Source organism: Pundamilia nyererei, unplaced genomic scaffold (genome assembly GCF_000239375.1).
Source record: "Pundamilia nyererei isolate P.nyererei 1_Seehausen unplaced genomic scaffold, PunNye1.0 scaffold00343, whole genome shotgun sequence".
NCBI classification, from domain to species: domain Eukaryota; kingdom Metazoa; phylum Chordata; class Actinopteri; order Cichliformes; family Cichlidae; genus Pundamilia; species Pundamilia nyererei.
In genome coordinates this window covers 37,509-61,110 of record NW_005187744.1, presented here as the reverse complement: position 1 = coordinate 61,110, position 23,602 = coordinate 37,509, and the positions used below count along the sequence as shown (strand labels likewise).

At 39.6% G+C, this 23,602-nt stretch overlaps 2 protein-coding genes across 4 annotated transcripts in view; one reads left to right on the top strand and one right to left on the bottom strand.

The window, feature by feature from the left end:
• tns3.2 (tensin 3, tandem duplicate 2) overlaps nucleotides 1-16,794 on the bottom strand; it is a 50,289-nt gene extending 33,495 nt beyond the window's left edge. For 2 of the 3 annotated variants that reach the window (XM_013915659.1, XM_013915661.1), the window contains exons 1-12: nucleotides 16,736-16,794; nucleotides 12,058-12,231; nucleotides 11,420-11,470; nucleotides 11,214-11,336; nucleotides 11,040-11,104; nucleotides 9,577-9,660; nucleotides 9,205-9,317; nucleotides 8,383-8,443; nucleotides 8,212-8,287; nucleotides 7,485-7,614; nucleotides 7,191-7,256; nucleotides 2,703-2,807 (exon numbers count right to left, since the gene is read on the bottom strand). In XM_013915659.1, coding sequence (XP_013771113.1) covers nucleotides 2,703-2,807; nucleotides 7,191-7,256; nucleotides 7,485-7,614; nucleotides 8,212-8,287; nucleotides 8,383-8,443; nucleotides 9,205-9,317; nucleotides 9,577-9,660; nucleotides 11,040-11,104; nucleotides 11,214-11,336; nucleotides 11,420-11,470; nucleotides 12,058-12,207 — 1,024 coding nt within the window. In that variant the 5' untranslated portion in view covers nucleotides 12,208-12,231; nucleotides 16,736-16,794. Of the gene's footprint in view, nucleotides 1-2,702; nucleotides 2,808-7,190; nucleotides 7,257-7,484; nucleotides 7,615-8,211; nucleotides 8,288-8,382; nucleotides 8,444-9,204; nucleotides 9,318-9,576; nucleotides 9,661-11,039; nucleotides 11,105-11,213; nucleotides 11,337-11,419; nucleotides 11,471-12,057; nucleotides 12,232-16,735 lie in introns of those variants that run through there. The other variant, XM_005752060.2, reaches the window with a different exon arrangement.
• A 1,537-nt stretch (nucleotides 16,795-18,331) lies between these two features.
• Nucleotides 18,332-23,602, top strand: part of LOC102208874 (PH domain leucine-rich repeat protein phosphatase 1-like) — a 23,376-nt gene continuing 18,105 nt past the window's right edge. The window contains exon 1 of the mRNA XM_005752058.1: nucleotides 18,332-20,272. Within this exon, the coding sequence (XP_005752115.1) occupies nucleotides 18,697-20,272 (1,576 nt within the window). The 5' untranslated portion in view covers nucleotides 18,332-18,696. The remainder of the gene's footprint in view (nucleotides 20,273-23,602) is intronic.

Below are 23,602 nucleotides of genomic sequence, written 5' to 3'. Positions count from 1 at the left end.
ACACACACACACACACACACACACGCACACACACACGCACACGCACACACACACGCACACACACACACACACGAACACACAGGTGGAAAAGTGTGTACAACACACATATTGCACTTTCAAGGGAAAAAAACACACACACCAAAAAAACAAAAACAAAAAGCAAACAAAGCATAAGGACCTTGAGCTCTCCAAATATGGAGAGGGGAATGTAAACATGGAGGCGGGCTTTAGAGAGATTGTCTGGAAAAGGGGGATGGGGACACATTGGACAAATTGCAACCTGCAACTTGAACTTGAAGGTAGAAAGAGTGAGATAGGAGATTAGATAAAGGAGACAAGAGGAAGGGAGAAAGTACAAGAAGATGAGGAGATAAAGTGAGGAGGAGTGTGTGGGAGGGCAAAGCAGAACCGTCTGTGATTGAAAACAATGTTCTTGCAAGTGTCTGTGCGGCTAACTGGCATTGCACCTTCACTACGCTTATGTGTAACGTGTAATGGCTATTTGTTTGCATTCATGTGAGCGTGTGTCTATGTGTGTTTACATGCCGCTTGCAAAAGCTCTATCTAAATTACATGGCTGACCATGGGCAGGTTTAGCAAAACAGCTGGAACCGAAGCCTTAACCTTCCACTTACAAGTGATTGTTTCAGCTGTCTCGATTTTGAGGTCTTGTTTTGTATTGTTTATTTCCTGTGTGTGAACATTTATTCCACCTAATGGAAACTTCATATAAAAAAAATTTTAAAAACCCACACCCGCCTCCAAAACACACAGCTCTGGTCTGGCTGCGCTCTCAAAGATTGGCATTACACCCGTTCCCAGGAATGTCAAAGAGGCCTTTGTGACCACAACAGTTGTAAGCTGTCACACTGATGACCAGGCAATTACCCACAAGACTGGCCACAGCAAAGGCCAAACAGACAATCTCAGGGATCTAAGGGTATTAACTACTACATAACAGCCAAAGGTACTGTAATGGAAAGGTTACCAAAAAAGCTACAAAACACACACAGATATATAAATATTTGACATATCATCACCTTATAAAAAATTCTGGGATTGGACCTTAAATTCGAAAGATATGCTTGATGCAAATTTGGCAGGCGTGGTCTCTTCCATCTCCAGATTGTTTGGAAGAACTATGTTCCTTGGACCACTTTCTTAATTGCATTTTCAGCACAACCTTCAGACAGCAAACATCACCTTCTCTTTCAAATTGAGATAAATATTATTTAAAGGGTATCTCTGATATATTCCAGTAGTTTTCAGCAAATGTCAACAAAATACTTTTCTAGTCCATTTTTGATATCAACAAATCAGGGCACCATACATTGGTCCCTTGGGGAAAAGGCTCTTGGCAGGAATATGGCATACAGGGGGTCTCTATTTTGCAGAAGATTCAACTCACATGGTAGAGGCGCAGATAGCCATAAAAGGATTACAAGGACACAATTTAAGAGTATGGGCTGTGTTAAAAGCTGGAGACCGAAAAGGATATAATATTGAAGGGGAGTTCATCGAAGTCAGAGAAGTTTTCTTTTAAAAAAGTAACAAGACAAAGTTACACCATTCCATTTGGATAAGCAAGGCCACCAGTCCTTGCCCAGTGAAATCTAACATTGGACATTACTTAAAAACACATTAAATGAAAGTGATCACTTTCGTTTAACCTCAAACAGGATATTTTTATAAAGCTCCTGAGATACTTGCATACTGCTTTAAATTACTGTTAGTAGCTGTAATTGTGGCTGCAGTTGGCTGCTGTCGAGGGAAGCTGGCTTAACTCTGGCTGCATACAGAGCTACTGCAATCACTTTTTAAACCTCTGTCCTTCCCTAGTAGGCTACTTCAGCATTACTATAATGCTTGCTCTAGTAAAGGGTTATTTCACCAATTGTAAGCTTTTATTTTGCATTTGTTTTTCAATGCAAAAATATTCTTTACAGTCTTTGCTATTGCTATTGGTGTGGCTGTATTTAGGAGGTAGAGCGGGTTATCTACTAATCAGAAGGTTGGTGGTTTGATCATTGGCTGCTCCAGTCTACCTGCCGAAGTGTCCCAAAGCAAAATACTGAATCCCAAAGAGCTCTCTGCTGTGTCCATTGGAGTGTGAACGCTCTACTTGGGTGTAGAAACAAGGGCTTGTACAAAGGTGTGTGAATGGGTGAATAATATAAATCACAAATTCTCACTTTGGACAAAGTTAACCCAGATATTTTTATGCTTTATACTGGTCTGCTTTATTTCACTAAAAGCCTTTGTGTGAACATGAGCACGATATAGAGGGATTATGTAATCCTAGATTTTGTTACATTGGACAGGGTGGCTGTAAAGCAGGTACTAAAGCTATCTGCCCATATGGAAATTGCATCTTTACTGGTTCACTACCTGCTTAGATGTGTGTAACGTTTTTTTTTAAATGTATTTATTTTTACTTTTATTTTGCGACCATTTCTCTATCACAGACATAGCTTTATTGTTTTTTTTCTTGTTGTATTTATATATACACTATGTTAAAGCAGTGAAGACAAGCTAATCTATCTCCCAACAAAAGGGGTATTCAGACAAAATGTTATCCTGTTCAACCATGGGTAATAATAAATTCAGAGGAAGTACAGAAATTCAAAAAACAGGAAAAGAAACTGAAAGAAGGAGAAGAATGTGGGGAATTTCTGATTAAGAAATATTAAAATACACCTCACCTGTTTCTAGACAAGATGTGTCCTGATAAGAGTCTCGTCTAACCAAAGGGTCCAAGGTGTCATAGTCCACTGTCACAGAGCGTCCATTGTGCCATAGCTCTCTGCCTACACATGACAAACAGTGCTGGTCAGGAGTCAGTGAAACAACAACAAGACACACAAACTCAAACACTGGTGTTAGGGCAAATCCCCAACAGCCGATCCTGCAGCAAATCTGCTTCAAATATTGCTGTGAGCCTTATTTTGGGTTAGACTCTGATTTCTATCAGCTCATTAAGATGTGTGTGTTTGTGAGTCCGGCTGTATGTATTTCCTGTGTGCACAGTATCTACAATCTGAATTCCTGTCAGGTGTGTGTGTGTGTGTGTGTGTGTGTGTGTGTGTGTGTGTGTGTGTGTGTGTGTGTGTGTGTGTGTGTGTGTGTGTGATATCTCTGTGTATTGCTTCCTGTTGAGAGGAAAGGAGTGTGACTACAGTTGATGATGGCCAGTTTGGCCAGTGTGGTGTCCAACACTGCCCCCACCTGGCTTACCGATCATTTCATTCACAGGCAATGTGTCAGAGTGTGTTATTCTTCAGTTTGACTCCTGTCTTGTCTGCTTGAATTAAAGACACATTGAAGCCTGGTGCAGCCTTTTAATCCAAATAATATGAATATAGTCTTGCTGCATCAATTAGAGGGGCTACATGTTTGGATTTTTCAAGGTTTTTCACCAAACAAGAAAATAAAAGTCAGAATATCTGAGGGGTATCGCAGAGAGACAAAAACAGTAGTTCTCCAGGCATCTTGAAGGGCATTACTAAGCTCTTCTTTGGATCTTGGGTTCACTTTCAAGTGACAACCCAAGATAATGCTGAGGTCCAGGCTCTGGGGAGGCCAATCTTTGACGACAGTGTTGCATTGGGTGATTTTCTATCCAGGTATGCTTTTACTGCACTGGCAATGTGTTTGGGGTCACTGTCATGAACCTGAATTCCAAAAGGACCTGTTGCCACTTATTTTCACTTAAAATTAATAGAAAATTGGCCAAAATCCAAAGCAAAGTTGGAGAGCTATTACTGAAAACCATTTTAAAACTTAGAACAAAGTCTAAATGTTGCCATTAGGTTGCTGACTGACCAGTCTGTAAGCCAAGCTGACTGAAGTTAAGTTATGATAGATATATTTCAGTGCTTAAAGATGGGTGTGATAAGTGACATTTTGGGGCATATCATTGCTGGTATGATTGCCATAGAAACACCCCCAAAAAAGATCTAGCATAGTTTTTATTAGCCATTAGCAAGAGCAAAGCTAGCAATCCTTTACTAACTGTACAGCACAGCACAGAGCCCATTTTCTTTTTCATTTCCTCTTGGAACATATTTATAATGTGATTTGACTAGCTAACTGCAGCTCTGGAGCAAATGACTAAACATAGTTTGTTTGGCTGGCAGCGCTGATGCTTGAAAAACTGAAAATGAAAACTCTAAAGGGTTATCTATATGTCATCAAGGGCTACACAACAATCAAACAAATTACAAGTAGGCATGTTGTATAGCTGGTTGCAATACTTGTCTAAGTGTCTTGTTTTATCATCACCATTGGATTTCATCTTATGTGTCAAATTGTGAGACTTTGCAGGAACGCTTGGAAGTATACATTTAATGTAGTCCTTATGCTAGAGTTTAAGTTGTTTAAGTTGTTCCCTAAGTGCTTTTTCTTGTTCTTGTCTCTGTCTATATCTATTTCACTTCCTCTTTTATTTAGGTAGTCTTCTGTCTTGCATTTTTTTGCTTCTTTTGCATCACTGTCTTGATTAATTTCAACCCTGCCTGGTTCCTTTAATTGTGTATTTATAGCCAATTTCTGTTGTTCTTTTTCAGATCATCTGTTAAGCTCTCCTCATCTGCTCCCTGTTCTCTGCAGAATTTTGGATTTTGACTTTTCCCTCTGTGGACATTTGCTTTACTGCATTACAGATTTAATTAAAGGTTAGTTTTTGGTTTAATCTGCTGGTTACCGCATTACCGCATTTGCATTCTTCTGATTCCACACTTCATGACAGCTCACAAACACATATACAAAAGCAAAGAGCTGTTACACAACAAAATGCACAATCAATACAAAGATGACTCATTTTTAGTAATTTAAACATTAAAAATGTAATAATACAGAGTTACTATCTAACTTAACATGGAAACTCTCATCGATATGTTCTTTGTAAAATTCCACTATTTTATTACTTTTATTGGTAATATATGAAAAAAGAATATCATAGTAGAGTATATCTTTCATTTTTTTGGATTATCAATTTAATTCAAGAGTTAAGCTGTATGCTGACCCCAGACAAGCAGCTATCACCTAAACTCAAACAGGTAACAGGTAGCAGTAGGACTTTGTTGCTACCATTTCCAGTACAGTCGCTGTGAGGATGGCTGTGAAGTGCTCTTTGTGCTGCTTTTCAACTTTGCTGTTGGGGTTTGTGTTGATATAGAAACACTAAAAGAAAGACCTTGTGCACCCTCATCCTCAGGATAGAGATTTGTGTCAGTGTGTGGGACTCTAGCATAATTTTTGTACTGTTAACTAATAATTATACAACGGCGCTTTTCATGTCCTGTTACAGAGTAACACTAAAGTAGTGTAAGAAATGACTTTCTCCAGGAAGTAACTGAATAATTTAACACATTAGTTCGTAATAATTAGTAAAGAATTATTACTACAATAATAACTAATGTGTAATATGCACTTATTTGGAGTAATGACTCCGAGACTGACTCTGGATCTGGCATTAACAATCTAATCTAATCTTTTCTGTATCTTATTGTGTTATTACTGATTTAAAGAGCAAGACATATTTTCTCATAGCTAGTGTGGTGATATGCAGTGTGTTCTGTGACCTGAATTATAAATGCCTGTAATAAAGGCTGCAATCAAATACTATTTAAAAAAAAAAAAAAAAAAAAAACTTCCTCTGTTTCTGTAAGACACCAAATATTTCATCTCACTTTCTCCATCACTAGGCCAGTGAAATTTAAAAGACTGCAGCAAACAGTGAACAAGGAGCTGGTGATGCTAATGTTATTGGTGCTGTTCCAGAATTATTCAACTCCAAATTTGGAGTGGGGCTGAGTTGCAAAGTTGCTTAAAGGCACACAGAAACTGTGGGCAAGCTAAAGTGATATAGCATTTATTTATTTGTGAAATCCGTTGCAAGGGTACAAGCTGAGCCAAAAGTATATATATTTTAAAAAAAGGCAAATGTGGTTTGGAGCTAGACTAGACTTGATCTAACAGTATGCTTGACTTCTAGGAATCTGTGTATGAGTAATGCTTTCATATGAGTAATTTCTTTCTACCCTGACACTAATACCCATGTGCGGTACTGACCCACTATGTCTATGCTCTTCTAGGGCAACTGTCATGCATAACTTGGCACTAATACATTCGTGAGTCAGATCAAGTTTTATATGAAGAAGAAATCTTTTGCTTGAGACCTGCAAATACATTTCTTTTAAGATACAGTACAATGTATCTTGGTATATAGTATTGCTTTATATTTTCCTTCCAAGGAGCCAAAGTGCTTTAGAGCAATAGTTTTCCAGGCATCTGAAAGCCTTAGAACGTTTTTAGGAGAAAGTCTGACTCATTGGTGGAGGCTCTGTCATGGTTTGGAGCTTCATTTCAGCCAGTGGTGTTGAAGATTCTGACAACACCGATGGAAATATGAAAACAGAAAAGCACCAGCTGTTTTTGATCAACCATCCAGTATCATCTGAAAAGCATCTGATTGGCAACAGCTTAGTTTTTCAGCACAACAATGACCCCAAACACACTGCCAGTGGAGTAAAAGCATACCTGGATAGAAAAACTGAATATTCTCAGTCATGAACTGGCCTCCCCACACTGCTTCGATAATGTACTTCCACATTATCGAAGCAGTGTGGGCTCATCTCGACAGAGAACAGAAGTCAGCCAACATTCAAAGAAGAGCTTTGAATGTCCTTAAAGAGGATAACTATTCCTGGAGACTACTTAAGAAATTACACCCAAGCTTGCCTAAGAGAACTCAGGCTGCGTTGAAAAATAAGCTGTCATAGCAAATATTGATTTTCAAGCTTATTAGAATTGCACAAACTCAGTTTTTTTTACCTTATATCCTGTATTTCCATACTTGTGCAAATATTTCAATAAAGCGCTGCATCTTTTTTCTATTTCGTAAAAAAATATAAAGAAATGAGGAGTGGGTCAGGAGTTTTGAACAGTACTGTAGTTATTCTACAAATGGCAGCTGCCAAACGATCTGCTTTTAATGAGTGGTGGAGTATATAAAAATGTTTTATGTTTCTAAACAGGATCAAAAGACTTTAGCTGGCTCAATGAGAATTCTTAATATCCACCAGAAACTGCAACACCTGCATCATATTTTAACCAAAATTATGATTATGCATATACAAGCTTTACTGAAGAACACATCAAAGGAAAGTTTTTTGTGAGAGACAGCCTACCTGCAATTTTTTCAGGACTTTCAGAGAATAGCAGCTCTACTTTTCCATCTTCTGGGAACCGGGCATCTGGAATGTTAAGGGAGAGATCAGAGAGCTGGACAGCTAACTTGGCATTCTGTGCATATTTCCATGTGCCCTTCACACCTGCGGAGCTGATATGGTTCCAGGGTTAGTTCAGGTAGATGGAGAGCAGACTGGCTGATAGATTTATCAGTTACTGATTAAGCTTGATAGTGGTGCTGCACTAAGACTGCACCTGGCAGTGTGTAGGCTGAGGTAGCAGGTCATAAATACCTTCTCTGGCACAGTCAAGGTCCGCCTTTGAGAAAGTGAGGGCGTGTCCACATATGAGGCCCGTGTGAAACTGGAGCCGGAAGACGACCTGACGACTGGCTGACCGGCTGTTTTTGTCATAACAAACCACCTACAAACAGACAGTGAGACGGTAATAAAAACAAATAAAAAATAAAACATGACTGTTCATTTTTTTTGTAAAGATTTTTAAAAAGTTACATTTAAAATTTAGGCAGATTAAAACAAAGATAGATTTGGGTCTGGCATTAGACAGAATGGTCAGTTCTGTTTAACTTGTCCTGTTGGTGCTCAAGCAAAAAAATGTACACTCATGCATACATGCAGATGCACAAATAAACCATTAAAACCATATATATACATATAACTGCAAGTGTAATATTCAAATAATGCAACACAGATGTGTCCTCCAATTACAGAAATGTTTATTATTATTATTAGTAGTAGTAGTAGTAATAGTGCCGGAGGGGTTAGACATGGGGCTAGATATTCAAAAATCAGTCCACAGGGGAGCATTCGATTCAGGTGAAAAGTTTTAATAAACTTTTCATTCATGAAAGTTCATATTTCTTGAAGAATGAAAAATTCAAAATCAACACATGTTCAAAAAATTGTTTACAAAATTAAACAATAGCTCCTTACTCTTGTGTAAACATCTGCTCATCAGTTAGCTGATAAAAATCAAAATATACAGAGTATCACAACTCACCATGATGTCCCCTTTGAGCAGCTGAGCGGGCTGAAGCACAATGTAGAGGCGATCTGTCTCAGCTGCATTAACATGGCTGAGATGAACATGAGATGCACATATTAGTACCTTATGCTTTATGTAAGCTCCACGGTTACTGTGTTTACTGTGTGTAGATTATGTATTTCTTACTAAATTGGAGACGTGCAAACAGCTTGTAGACTTTGGTAGACCCTCAAGAACAGGAAACATCCTGAGACAACATCAACAGAGATATTATAATTCAAGTTAAACAGGGTAGTTTAAGAAAACTTTGACTAAAGATAGACAGATAAAGCAAGTTCACAACAACAGTGATTCCAAGGCACTTTATATATATATAAAGTATATACAGGTTTTTTTTTTCATTTTCTGTTACAATAACATGCAAGGCTCACCTTGGTTTTCACTACCTTGCTGAATTTTGAAATTGTGTCATGTTATGTGTAAAGATCTGATCGAGGTGTTGAGGATCTCTAGATTAAAACAATGGGTATCTTGCTAGGCCCATAAAGGCTCAAATCACATCTCTCCTTCCTCTACATTGCAAGGAAATGTCACAAACTGCAGTTGGTGAAATAACCACTTGAGGCTCGCTCCAAAACAAAAAATCCATAGATTTTCATGTCAAAATGGCTGAAATAAACAGACTGGTATAAAAAAAAGGTTTTGATTTCTATGACTACTTTTTCACTTTCAATGTTTATTTAGCTCACCTGTTTTAATTTTAATAAGCCATAAAGTTATGCAGAAGTTTACCTTGTTGAGTTGTACATTCAGTTTTTTGGGGTGTGTCTTAAGTCTGTTTTTAATCAGCTCATATCTGCGTCCCATAATCTTATAGTGAACTACAAATGAGCTTTGCTATCCCAGCTATCCCAGGTTAAATATATGGTCACAACTAATTGAAAAAAAAAAGAGAAAAAAAATCAGGATTGCATGAGCTAAAATGCCAAACCTGTTTGTGCTGCTTACCTCCATCTGGTCTTAGTTTGGGGAGACTATAAAGAACAACACAGAGCAGGAAAGATGGAGAAGGAGACATCTTTAGTCTGCCTTTTAATATGCTGCCCAGCATCCATACATACCTGAAAAAGCAGAAAGAAAGTCTGTATCTATAACATTATTAGAAATGGAAGACAGTATAGTTAGATTTTCACTGAATTCCCTGGTTCCATTGGTTCTCAGTAGCTTTATTATGTTAACTGTTTCACAAAACGGTCAATCAGGTGATCAATGAGCATGCGATCTGAGGTCAATGGCAGATGTTTTGGTCACAGAGCAGAGGTTTAGAGTTGAACCACAGTTGAACTTTGACCTCCAGGAATCAGTCATGTAAATCTTTACCGTTTCTGTGAAGGGGTCATAAGAGCAGAGAGTGTGTCATTGTAGAACCTCCTCATGGCGAAATGGTCGAGGGAAAGGTCTGCACTGAGAGACAGACACATTTTTAGATAATGTTCTAGTGTTTCATGTTGATGTATATATATATGTATAAGAGTGAGGTGTTCAAGTATGGAACACATGCACTGTCAACGTGTCTGAAGTTTCCTCTTTTTCTGCATTTTTTTAGTGATTTGCCTCAAATTGAACTTTCCCAACATGCCATAATAAGATGTGGCAAAACAAGGACATCATTTTAATAGTTCAGCTGTGGACCATAAAATCACACATAAGCTATATGATGATGCTATGAAGGCTCTTGTGTTTGCTCAGAGTCGGTGTAAATGTATTCACTGGTGTCCAACAGAAACAGGATCCCTGCCCAAAAATCAAACATAATCACAGTTCAAAGTCTCTACTGTCAGCCGTGCTGCCCTTTGCCTGGTGGAGACACGCAGCAGATCAGCCACTATTCCCTCTGTCTATTGTTCAATCAGCACTCTTTGATCTGCAAACATGTCCAGCACTAAATGTCACTACTGGCGCAATACTTCACAGCTCCATTTCCTGCACTTTGATGTAATCAGAGATAACATTACCAACATGTGAAGTCCAGAGCCTGAAAGGTTATTTGGACACAACAACATATGAAAATATTCTTTTTGCATCACTCCGAGAAGTCCATTTTATGAGAATTTAGGATGAATCCTTTGCAAAACTTCAATATCTGTATCAAAATGTAAGGTTATACTCCCAAGAAGAGAAGAGGCCTGTGTTTAGGCCTGATCCCAAATTTTAAAAGACGGTTTATTGATCCAGCTATCCATGCATAGTTTCTTGATTTATTTCAGAAGCCAAACACCAAAATGAAACAAAAAAGTTTATACTAACACTGTTGCAGAAGGTCTCAAAAATGTTTTAGTCCTGCTTAGTTTCTCCCTTCTCTCTAGTTCATCCAAAAACCAACTTAAGGTTTGACCCTGGAGATGTGTAACACTTCTCTCATGTGTTGGGCAACCAAGCCTCTGGAGAACTTCAGGACATGTTGAGGAGGTTGTTTAGCCATTTGAATCAGCTGTGTTGGATCAAGGACACATCTAAAACCTGCAGGACACCGGCCCTCGAGGCCTGGAGTTGCCCACCCCTGGCCTATTATCTTGCTGTAGGATGAACTCCTTTGAAAAACCTCGAAAACTGACAGCAGGCTACATTTTATAAACAAATATGGCCTGAACCCAGTATGATGACTAGGGTGATCTAGATCCCTTTATATTAACTCCACCCCAAGGACACTAGTGTAAGATGAGACCTAAGCCATGTGATATTGCTTTGTTTTACATAATGGCAGTGCAGTTATTTAGTCCCTATGCACAACCAATATCCAGCACAGCAGAAACTTTCCCTGCTGTTTAAAAAGTCAGTGTTACCTGGCTGAGATGGAGGTGAAGTGAATGTAGGATGCCACCAAAACTCCAAGTCGACCTTTTCCTCCCTGTTAGGAACAGTCAAAAGATCAGGATAAATAAAATTTAGGTGCTTACGTACATCGCACAAATGCCTTTAGAGAACATGCCAGTGTCAGTGACTACAGTGATGTTTACCCTGCAGTGTAACACGAGGACATGCTTTAGATGGGCGTTCAGCCAGTTCTTTATTGCTGTGCACACACCAATGATCTGATCCAGGCTGGGAGCCAAGAGATCCACCCATCCTGTGTCCAAAACCTGACGGAAAAAGCCCCAGTTGCGCTATAGTACCTGCTTACAGTTTTACATTGTGACATTTAAACTGAGTGCATTAGAATTACCTTGTGGTTGAGTCTTCTCACAGTGTCATGCTTCCGGGAGAGGTTGATGAGCTGAAAAAAGGGTTGTTTGCATGAGATAAAATAAATCAATCACTTCTGCTGGTTGCATACAAGATTTTTCTGTGGTTTAACATTTATTAACTAACATTTAACCTTACAGTTACCTGAATGTTTGCATCTAGGTATGAGGAACATGATGATTAGGGAAGCAAGGTCAAGTAAGGAACTTTTATAATATTTATCCTAATATAGAGCTATATGTAACTTATAAAACATATCCAGTCATTCAAGGACAGAAAACAAAGACTTCCAAACATAAGACAAATTATACTACAACGAAAGGAAGAGTGTAATGAGAAAAATGATAAACTAAATAAAATGTTTTAAGTTCATCATAGTATGCATTTGATTTGTGTTATGTGGTTGTTTTGATGCTTTCCATATTGTTTTTGAAATAAAGAAATTAGTAAAACAACTGAATGTATGAACGGGAAGCATCATAATTGTTTAAATTATATTAAATTTTTTATAAAAGCAGACCACTGTCTCTCAAATCTCTGAATCAGTTTGGTTTGCTTTTCAATTACCTTTAAAAATAAAATTTCTCTAGCTATCTTTATCTCATCTACTTGTCTCACCATGTAGTTTTGTCCATGCTTGGACTGCAGCATGGGAATAATCTCCCATAGGTTCTGCAGATAGATCTCCTCTGGACACCCGGGAGGGGAGTATATGGTAATGATACGTTCAGTGATGTAGGTCAGATCCATTCTATGTGCTTCCTCCATAGTTGGTTTCAGTCACACAGTTGCCTGCAAAGACCCAAGTAGGGATACAGCGGGTGAAAAAAAGAATAGCTGAAGAAAATTTAGAGAAGTGAGACTTGCTTGTGTCACATCGGCTGCACTTCTGCATTTCAGCTTACACAGCATGGGACTGAGTTCAAATGCGATCAGTCTTACAAAGCCTTTTACATGATGTGTTGCTAAAACAAAGCAAGGTCATGGACAACCAAAAGCTTAGTCACCGGAAGCCTTACTGAGCTTGCAACCACAGAAGAGTTAACAATGAGCCACAAACACCAAATCTTAACCTCATTACTCATCAGCACTAAACCTGAAAACACTGATTCTGACAAGACATGGAAAATGTGGCTGAGCTGTTTTCAGTCTCATGACTGGAACAGCTTGACAAAGGTCTTTTTTTAAGTTTTAAGCATTACTGGCCCTATATTTCGAAAAAAGAAAAGTCATATCAGCAGGAACCTTTTGACTAGCTATGCTACTTTGTTTTCTGTTCCGTTATTTAGCTGACAAAGTCAGTCATTTCACTCAGTTTCTCTTTAAAATAGGAACAAGTGGGTACTAAAAATGATAATTCTAGAAAGACAGTAGCACCTCTTAGAGTTTTTAAACATGTTGATATCCATTTCAAGTAAATAAATGTTTTGAACCTGATGAGATTTACTACTAAAAATGCTTTTTGCTAACTAACACTTCACTATGTGGACAGCAACTAATATTCATACTATATTACACATGTAACATTAGTATAAAATGTAGAAGTAGCTTTCTGTCCTTAATAACATGCTTTAGATATTTACTTTTGATGCCATTTTTAGACCATATATAATGTTAACAACTCAGCAAGTCACAAATCAAAATTTTGTCACATTAATGCAAATATTGTAATAAGTTATAGAATTCTTCATCACTTAAAGTTATTGACAGTGATATAGTGGATAAGTGGATATAACCTGTAGTTACAAAAAGGCAGCTTCCATCTTCTACGACCTCAGTAAATATTTTAAGTTTATGGGTTTTGCTGTTATTTTCAGGTCAAAGAGAGAACGTTATGTCAATTTTCATGAATTTCCAAGAATTTCAGAGAAGAATCATCCTTGACATGCTCAACCAATGAATGTGCCGTTTCATAGTAAGAACTCAAAACAAAAATGTGCAAAAAATATATATATATATAAAAACATGTTAAAAGCAATAGCAGAGAGGTATCGTTTGACTGTGTTTATATATGTTTATATATATATAATATTTTTATTGTCAGTTGTGAAAGTGTGAAAAGTTAAGCTGAAAAGCTGCGCATACAAAATTATATTAAAATTAGAACAAAGAAATAAAAGGTCTACCCTTTAAAATCCATTGGATAGTCAAGTTACTTGAAAAAAGTAATCAGTAACTAATTACCGCTTACTTCCCCAAAAAAGTAATCCCATTACTCTACTGATTACTTATTTTCAAAAGTAATTAATTACTTAGTTACTTTTTAAAAACACGATTTACAACCTGAAGAGGTGATAAAGTGATAGATCTTTCAGCCCAATTCTACTTTTTCTGCATAATCCATCATACAAAATGTAATCAAATGGAAAAGTCTCTTTTTTAACTTGTTTTATTAGTTTTAATCTTTTAACTTTATGCATCAAGCAAAAATAAAACTATAAGCAACATTCTGACTTGAATAAATTAGTTTAACATTTAAACCTATTTTCTGCACATTCCAGCACATAAAAAAAAAATATTTTTTGTCTTTACACTCAGTCTTTCAAATAGATGCAAGTAAAACACAGCAGAAAATAAATAAAGTCAAAGACTCAGCGGTCCTGTTGCTCTATTTTCACCTGTAAAGCAGGACTGTGGTAGGCGGAGGTTTACCCTGGTGCAGGTGTGCCGCGGTCAATGGAAGAATCCGCGAGTTTCTCTGTGAATTTCCCATTACGTGATAGGGCACTCAGTGCTTGCTTGGAAGTTTAGGGTTTTTTCGCTGTAAAAAGAAGTTTTCTTCCCACGCACAACGGACGCTAATGTTTTTGTCACTTTTTATGGAATCAAACTCAAAGTAAGGTCAGTACTTCCACGCTTTAAACGCTGCACGCTCATACTCTCTCCCGCACTCGATATGTGATCCATTGTTGATCTGCACACAGCTGTTGTCACTAACGGCGCACTCGCTTACGTCACTGTCGTGAGACATTCTCGCAAAAAATCACGGTTTTAGTAACGCAGTGTTCCTACGGGAAAGTAACGGTAATCTAATTACCGTTTTTGCAATAGTAATCCCTTACTTTACGCGTTACCTGAAAAAAGTAATCAGATTACAACGCGTTACTGCCCATCTCTGATATCTAGAGGAGTGATACCCACACACAGTAGAAGAGAAATTAGTGTGACAAGAGCAGTGGTTGACCTGCTTTTATCTTGACCATGTGACCACAGCAAAGTAAACAGAGACAGGCATTTTCATTGAAACAACATACAGGAATAATCTACTGCAGCAGCAGCCTGCGTCATTAAAGGAACTACATTTTTTTTAATTTAGCTGCCAAAAATTAAGCTCTAAGTTATGTTGTGTGTCCAAGAACTGCGTCAAAAAAAAGTCTTCAGGACGTTTTGGAGAATGATACAGTTTTTGGGTTTTTTTGTTATTATGTTGTCTCCAATTTTGAGTGTAGTAAGCAAAAAAGACTGGCAAAGGACCAGGATTTGTAAACCTCAAGCTGCTCAAGACTGAACCTGAGAATCTAGAGTTCTTCAACAATGAAAGAAATGAATATGCTAGGATAGCTGACAGCTTTACTGTAGCCTCTAAAGACTAAATGGCAGCAGAGAGATGCAAAATAAGTGCAAACAGACATGAACAAATTGCAAAGAGATGCAAAATGAGCTGACATTGATGCGAAATGACTCCAAAGAGACACAAAACCACTTAAGAGAAGCAATAGGCTGCTACAGCCTATCTCAGGTACCACAGGCCAACAGGTGGGGTACACCCTAGACAGACCACTAGCCTGTTACTGGGCCAACACCTAGAGACAGACGACTTTTTTTCTTCTTTCATTCACACCTGTGGGAAATTTAGAGTCACCAATTAATGTAACCACACTAACTCCATGTGTTTCTACTGCGGGTGGAAGCCGGAGTACCAAAAACTAAGGGGAGAGGACGCAAAAACATAAAGACAGACTAAGAACAACACAAAGACAAAAAAAGGACTAAAAAGAGATAGCTAATGCTTAAAATGAGATACAAATCAGATAGAGTTACAAAATTACTATAAATAGATTTAAAAAAAAACCCTACTCAGCCATAAAGGTAACCAAGAATCATTAAACTACTGCAAACTACTACACACACCAAAAAGACTGCGGGGCAGGGGTGGAGGGGGGGCTTTTACACATCTGTGCTCAGGGACCCGTTGGCCTCAGAATGCACGCATACATATACAGCATGGTGGTTTAAATCTTAACTGTCTGTGAACTGGACTTGTTGCACTGCTGTTTTCGAGTGAGCCCTTTCTGACAGGGTTGGGTAAACACTCTTAATGACTGACTGCTCTCCAATGATGTATTTCTGGGCTGTTTTTCCAACGTTTTAAGACTGCTGCAATCTAAATTTGTCCGCGCTCCGCCTGTGGAAGCAAAACAAACGGAAGTGTGCGACTTAACCGCACACATGCATATACACATGTTGCCATAGGGAGCCCAAACTGGTCACATCCAATTACAGCCTCTCTTTCCCCTTTTAAAGGAAGGCATTTCAAAATGGATTAGCCATCTTTATTTCTCTATTTTTCTCCTCACAAGCGAAAGACTTCCCTCTTAAATGCAGAAGGAGCAGAGCCAGGGTTTGATTTGTTAACTCAGCCAAACGGGCTGTTTGAAATTGAAAGTGTTTTCACAAAATAACACAAGTGAAATTGACAGCGATGTCCCACCATGGTTGTGGTGGTTAGGATCTATTGTCCAATTCTGTGCTCTCCGTTAAAGTCTCCTTTGTCCTGAGCTTTAAGCTAATCTCCATTTAGTCCAACTGATCCCCACAAAGATTTTTTTATTTTCTTACACATTCTCCCACCCCAACCCAGAGATACACTGAATTGAATCCTGCAGCAACATTTGTATCAAAATCATGTCACTTCACTCAAAGGAATTCTCAAAGCAAGTTGTTAGCAATGGAAATGAGTGGAATTATCACAGCCCCACTGGCAATGTAGGCAAGATTTTAAGACTTAATATAAGATTAAATGACTTAAGACGGACTAAAGCCCAGTGGAAACACGTCTCCTGGGATTCAGTGTCTTAATGTGTCAGTGGGTTAATCTTTGCATCTGCGTGGGAGTGGTAATCCTAGCCCCCCGTTTTGAATTTACCATCCATCACATGCTACCACTAAAGAGATTTGGACCAGCATCAGAGGCTACTGGATTTCAAGGAAAGCTTTCAAGCGGGAAAGCAGGATGTTGGCTAACACTGCCGCACACTTACTGTAACGTGTTAAGAGAGAACAGGAACAGGCTTACCTCGGCCTCTGGTGCTGCAAACAAGAAGTCAAATGTACAGCCTGATGAGTGAAAGTCTGTGTACATGTGTGTGTGTGCGTGTGAGAGAGAGACTTCACAGGAGGTGGGAGGAGGGAGGAACGGAGAGCAAGAGAGAGCGTGATAAACTGCACTGTTACAGCACTGCTTGCACTTTGCCCTCTGTTGGACTGCAGTGTGACTTCACTGTGTGTCCACCCCTGTTTGTGAAAAAGACAGCTGGAACAATCCAATCACAGTACTCTTAAAAAAACAGCCAGCAACACACATGGGAGCTGACAAAAATGTTTGTTCTACGTTATCTCCACTCCAGGGTAACTCTATTCAAATCTTCTGCATAATCTCCCAACATTTCAATGTTAACTATTCACATTTTTTTAAACTAGAGAGTGGAGAAACAGAGTCCTCTAAGATATGATTTACCTTGTAACGTCACTTCTTAAATTGTTGCTTGTATGGTTTATGTCTGCCAAGCCCTTTGAACCTTCATGTGTGATAATGGGTTATACAAATAAACTGAGTTAGGTTGATTTGACTTGTAAAACTCAATAGTTGGTGAAAAATGACTGTTTTGCATGCAGTTGAACAGTTGCAATGTTAAATCTAATGTATGCAAGACCCACCACTAGATAAATAGCACAATGTTTTAGCAGTGATGTGGCTACTTCAGTGGATGCTTACATTTTACTGCAATAGCATTTTAAACACATATTTTTGGTGCTATTGGACACTAACAAATTTATTTCTATAGGCAGTTTCATACAGATTAAATGCATTTCATAGTGCTTTACCAGAGACTGATCACTGATCGTTGTGGTAAATCGGGGTTAGGAGGACAATATGTATAATGAAAAAAACAGTACAACGACTATAACATAGTGTCGGCAATATCTCAATAATAACGTCCATTTTCCACTAGATGGCGCCAGATGACGGGTTATCGATTAATAAGACCCGTACGGCATTTAACACAAATATCATCGACAGAACAATTATAAATGTGTGTTGAAGAATTAAAGATCATTAATACCAGTAAAAAGATACTTTTACTGTTGAAAATTAACACGCCGGGTGTGTTAACACAAAATCAACTAATGTAGCTACAGTTTGTTTCCTTCACTGGCTCCTACGAAGCGGATCGTAAAGTGAATTAGATGAAAACATTTCTGCAAATCATATAAGAACTGCAACTGGCAATCAATTCCCCTCTTTGTCCGTCTGCTGCTTGTATTCTTGATAGTCTTCAAAATATTGTCAGATCCTTTAATCCCTAGCTTGTTTTGTACAAAGCCTCAAACATATAATAGATTTACAAATATTTACTTCTAAAAATAATTTCATTTCCATATTGTATTAGACTAAAAAAAAAAACTACATAAAGCCAAGTAAATATTTCGTAATTTCGGGATTAAAGGTTTAGGGTGTGGTGCAGAGCTTTAACTGTCAGGCTTTTTTGTTCCTTAAAAGCCAGCGTTGGAGAAAATAGGATTTTCCCCGTTATTTTAACTACGTTGACTGATCGTGAAGCTTTTCGTACGTTCACTGGGAAAATTCCGAGCATTCTGGTAGCAAGCGAATGTGTCATAATTCATATCCGATGAGACCCCGCCCTGTCCACGGTGTGCCTCTGACCATTCGTGAGCAGTCTGTACAGTAGTGGTCGCGCCAGCTTCCATGGCGACCAGCTAGAAATGCGTTTTCTCATCTCCACCAGCCGGTAAGCTCCCGTTAGAGAGCTAACGGGCGTCCGATGTCATGGGAAGATGTAGCGTACTAATTCTTTAGAGCAATTGCGCTGTACATTAGTATGCTAAGCTAATGTTGAGCCGTTTACGTTTACCAGCCAGCAGTGACTAGGGCGAGCTAGCGGCTCTAAGCTAACTGCTAGCGTTTACCTGCGGGCTGCTGCTAACTACTCTACGCTGCTGTTGCAAGCTAACAGAATGGAAAGTGTGAAGGGAAACGAGTGTGGAGCGATTTCGTCTTCTTCGACACTGCAGGGAACACTTGATTCTAGCAGTGACAGTAACTCCGTGAAGCCAAGCGGATTATCGCCGCAGCACTCTGGAAAGAGACCATCTATCGGGGAGGATGACGGAGGAGGCGCAGAAGCGAAACTCTTCGGGAAGGGGCTTGCGGCCACCTCCCTTCTCCAGATTGCGATAAGGAACGGGATTTATCAAAGCCAAGTTGCCAACGCTATCGGTGGAGCGGCCAAAAACGCAACCATGTCCGTTGTGAAAACTGCCAACATTTACAGTCTGACATCGGTGAACAGTTCCACCTCGGTAAACTCTATGCTGAGCAGGAGGCGGCACAGGCACAAGAGGAATCTGTCTCTGGGGGCTCCGCCGACCACCGGTTCGACCGGAGCGTCCTCTGCGGAGGCGGCCAGCCCAGCTCCCTCATCATCGCCGCTGAGTACCCTCAGTCTTGATCGAAAAACCTTCCTCCGACAGAAGCAGTCGAAGCAGCTTCAGGCCTCTGATAAAACATGGGTGAGATCGGACCTCCGGCGGGGTTGCATTCACGTCCACGACTGGCTCACGCCCTCCTACCCGCGACCAGTGCTGTGTACAGTGGACACTACTTCTAAAGAGGTAGCCTGTAAGCTTGAAGGAAGTAAAGCTGGGGCTGTGTTGAGAATTAACTGCAAACCTACTGCTTTAAGTGACCTCAACGATCTTTGTAAAGATACTAATGGCCATGCTGATGACATGAAAAGTCTCAGTGACAGTGTGGATATTAAAAATCTCCAAAGTGAGGAGAATGAACTCACAAAAAATGTGGAACTGCCTTCTAACTTGCTACTTGATGACAAAACTGCTAGTAATTCTTCATCTGAGGTCTACCTGAATGACATTGGCGTGGATTTGAGTACTGGAGACTGTTATGGAGTCTACTCAGGCTCTGACATAGAGAGCAGCACCTGTGAGGACTTCAGTGCAGGGGGACCAAGAAGCATGGAGCACGGGGACTCACTCAGCGATGGGTTGGGTTTGGGCACCGACTCTTCTGTGCTGAGCCCAAACTGTGACAGCGCTCCAGAGGGACCTGACCCATTTGAGAGCTCCTCTGATGAAACAGACCTCATCTCTTCTCCCTCACATTCAGCTATCTCTCTCTCAGACATCCCCAAGACTTCAAACCAATCCGCAAGACCAAATGTTGACACTGAAGCTGGGGCTGGTGACCACACAGATACACACATATTAATCAGACCTCCTTCTAAATGCTCCAGCAGCTCACAGGCTCGCCCTCTGACCAGCCAAGCTTCTGTCCAGCCTGAACAAGAGGTCCCTGGGGGGAGCAGAGGATGGCTTGAGCCCATCAATATAAGCCCAATGCCGGCCCTCTACATCCAGCTGCACGGTGGAGCTGTGAGGCGGCTTGGGGATGATGAAAGACCTCTGCAGATCTTAAATGAGTACCTCACTAATCTGGGGTTTGAAGATCCATGGCGAGTGCAGGAGGAGGGCATGAATCCTGAAATTGGCTGCCTGATCCGCTTCTACTTTGGTGAGCACTTTATTTTTAGTGAGAAGGAAAGGCATCTTCCCTCAGTAAAGACAACAGTTGTCCCAATTCTTATTAAAACATCCTGCAGTGTTAGATGTAAGAGCACCACAAAGCCACTTTAGTTGTGCTTGGCTTGTCTCTACACAGTCATTGTTCTTCTGTTCTCACCATACCATGAGTGCTGTCATTATGTTTGGTCATTCAGACCGTTAAACAAGTGGATTCAATTGTCCCAGCAGCACAATAAGCTGTGTTGTGCGTGTAAACTGGGTAAGGCAGGGAGACACATCTGGAGGTAACAGGTGTACTCTGTCAGCAAAGACCAAATCCTGATGCATTATAGAATCAGTTTGTCTTCTTCCCTCTTCCTCTTGTTGTTGTTGTTGTTGTTATTGATGTTATTGATAAAAGATCCTGTTTTGTCCACTGTCATGGTAAGAGGATGGAAAAACAGGGACTCTTATGGGATTAGCATTGCTGGATATTGTTTTTTGACCTCATTTTTGACCTCATCAGCAAAGGCTGCAAAATAAGAGTCGGGAGGAAATGATTGGACTTTGATATGTGCTAAAATTCCTTATATTTTAGCCCCCCCCCCCTATTTAATAAATAATTAAATAGACCATTACACATACCATTGCAACCCTCATAGACACACTCGTGACATGCTACAAAACTGGTTTCTCTGCACTCTGAAAATGCAGCTGGACAGATTCCCCTGCCCGTCATTCTCCTTTTATGTCTCACAGTAGTAACATAACACTAAATAGAGTTGTGCAGCTGACAGTGAGGGCCCTTCTATTAATTCAGGAGAGGACATTTTTGCTCTACGTTTTTGTTTTTTTGTTTTGTTGTCCCGTATGTGTTTGCACAGCACGAGTTGGTTAATTCTGATGTCCCGAGCTGAGCCAAAGAAGTTTGACTCATCTGAAATCCCAGCAGCCAAATGCACATTGACACGTTGTGCTTACGCTAAGAGAAAAGTGACCTTAGTGGAACTCAAATTTCACCTCCTCAGTGTTTCGGCTACCTCTGAGACAGTTGCAGCTGCAGGCTCCTCTTCAGCCTCAAACTGCAGCATCCAGAGGTCGCAGCTTTACTCTCCCAGACTTTACAGCCTTTTTTTTGAGTCTGAATGTCTGAGTGGCATTTCCAACTTGAAACTACAACTCTTATCCAGATTTGGCTAAAATTCAGCAACTTGACACGAGAGGTGGCTCAGGATGTCAGATGCTTTTTTTTTTTTGGACACAAGCAAGAAAAAGTTGAGGTCTAGCATCAGTAGGGTGTGGCTGTTGCCTGCTTCATGAGAGACAGGATGTTCCCCATTCAGAGAACTAGACGGACGGAAAGGGCATGTATGTGTGTGTGTATTAACAACCAACATCTTACCTCCTCCGCCTAGGAAAGGGTGGACACACACAATGCACATTCCTCAATGTTGTTTAGTGTAAACTGGGCTCTGTTCATTGTGTTCATGTTTATGTTAATTATATATTATTTTTTGGACTAGATACTGATCAATCTACCAAGAATGACAACAATTTTACCAACCAATCATAAGGTTTGTTAGTTTAAACCCAACAGTTCACACAGATCTTTTTCTTCTAAAGCTGCAGGCTAATGAAATGAACTATAGTAACTCTTGGCTGTCTTCTTTTCAACATTCTGTTTCACTTTCAGAGAAACTCTTCTCCTTTATTAGGTTCTAGCTTATCTACATTTCAGTGCACCATTGGTGTCTGCAGAGTCAGACCTCACTGTTTCTGTTTGTAATGAGGAAATGCGCAGAATTTAGAAAAGGGGAAAAGGACATGTTAGTAGATCTTAATTATATGTCAGTCTCCTAAATGATTTCAAACACAAGTAATGTTGAATGATATGTTAAAATAATATTAGCTATTTTAATTATTATTATTATTTTTTAAAAATTTAAATATTCAAGACATGCTGCCTCCACCTTTTCTGGGATTTGCTCCTGTTTCATCTGACATTTAGCAGAAAACTGAAATGTTTGGTGTGTAAAGCAGCAAATTAAGTATATAATCTTTTTCCATTGAAAGCATAACGTATTTTACAATATATAATAAGAACATATGTTATAATATGTTATAATATATAATAACATATGTTATATAATGTTTTGCAGATTGAGTTTCCTCAGATTAGGTGTGTTGCCATCGCCAGCTTTGCATTTTGCACTACAAATGTCTGCGTCAGGTTTTGAAAAGTGTAATAACACCTGAGGTGGCGTTCAGCTTGCCATTATTGCACTGTGTTTTTGTTTGATTTCGCCACACTGCAGAAGTGACATCATGGTGTCATTCTCCATCAGATGGTACTGGTACTAAAATTTTGCTGCTAATTAGGGTAGAGACGTAATTCAGTTGGTACCGTTAAAAAGTATAGAGTTTGGTAACCAACTGATGATGGATGATAAAATTTGATTTGAAAAAACTGATTGCTCCATCAGTTTAAATTGCAGATGATACAGTGACAGTGAAGTTCTGGACAACTTTTTCAGGGTTGTTGTTGTTGTTATTTCTCTTTTATTCTGGTTTTAGCTTTCCAGGTGTGCTGATTTTCCTCCCTTTTTTTGGTATACTGTAGGGGGTCGGCAACCCTAGGCACGCGTGCCACAGTTGGCACACGAAGGGTTAACTGATGGCACGACCATAGCTGGACTGGCCATCGGGCATACCGGGCATTTGCTTGGTGGGCCGATGATTTTATTATTTATTTTTTTGGTAACGGTATAAACAATGAAACGTGGTGGATTGGTGTGTAAAAATAACTCAGTTGTTTGGTGGTGGCTATCGCGGAGCTTCCACAGATTCAGTAACATTAGTAAGTGGTGGAGGCCAGCAGGTGGATGAAGGAGAGGGGAGGCAGGAGGAGGAGAGACCCGAGGCAGCCGCCGGTCCGAGTGTCAGGTGAACTGAACTTCAGGTAAGAAGTTATGACCTGCAGACTATCTGGGTCAGATATAAACCAAGTTTAGGTGGAGTTTATTTTTGTTGTGCTGACTTTTTACAGTCAGTTACAATAACTCATACTGCGTACTAGCTAGCACGACAGAGTTTCTATACAGCTGGGTCGGTGCTATGATGTTACTGATAGTGAACTTTATTTTATTCAGAAGGTTAGTTAGTAGAGTTGCCAACCGTCCCGTAAAAAGACGGAATCGTCCCGCATTCAGAGAAATTATTACGTGTTTCGTGATGATCTGAGAAGGGTTTGTCTAGGATGGAAAAAGACACAAAGGTGGATTTATTCTGTCGTTACGCTGCACAGCTGCCTCTTCTTCTCTCATTCTCTCCCCCTCTCTCT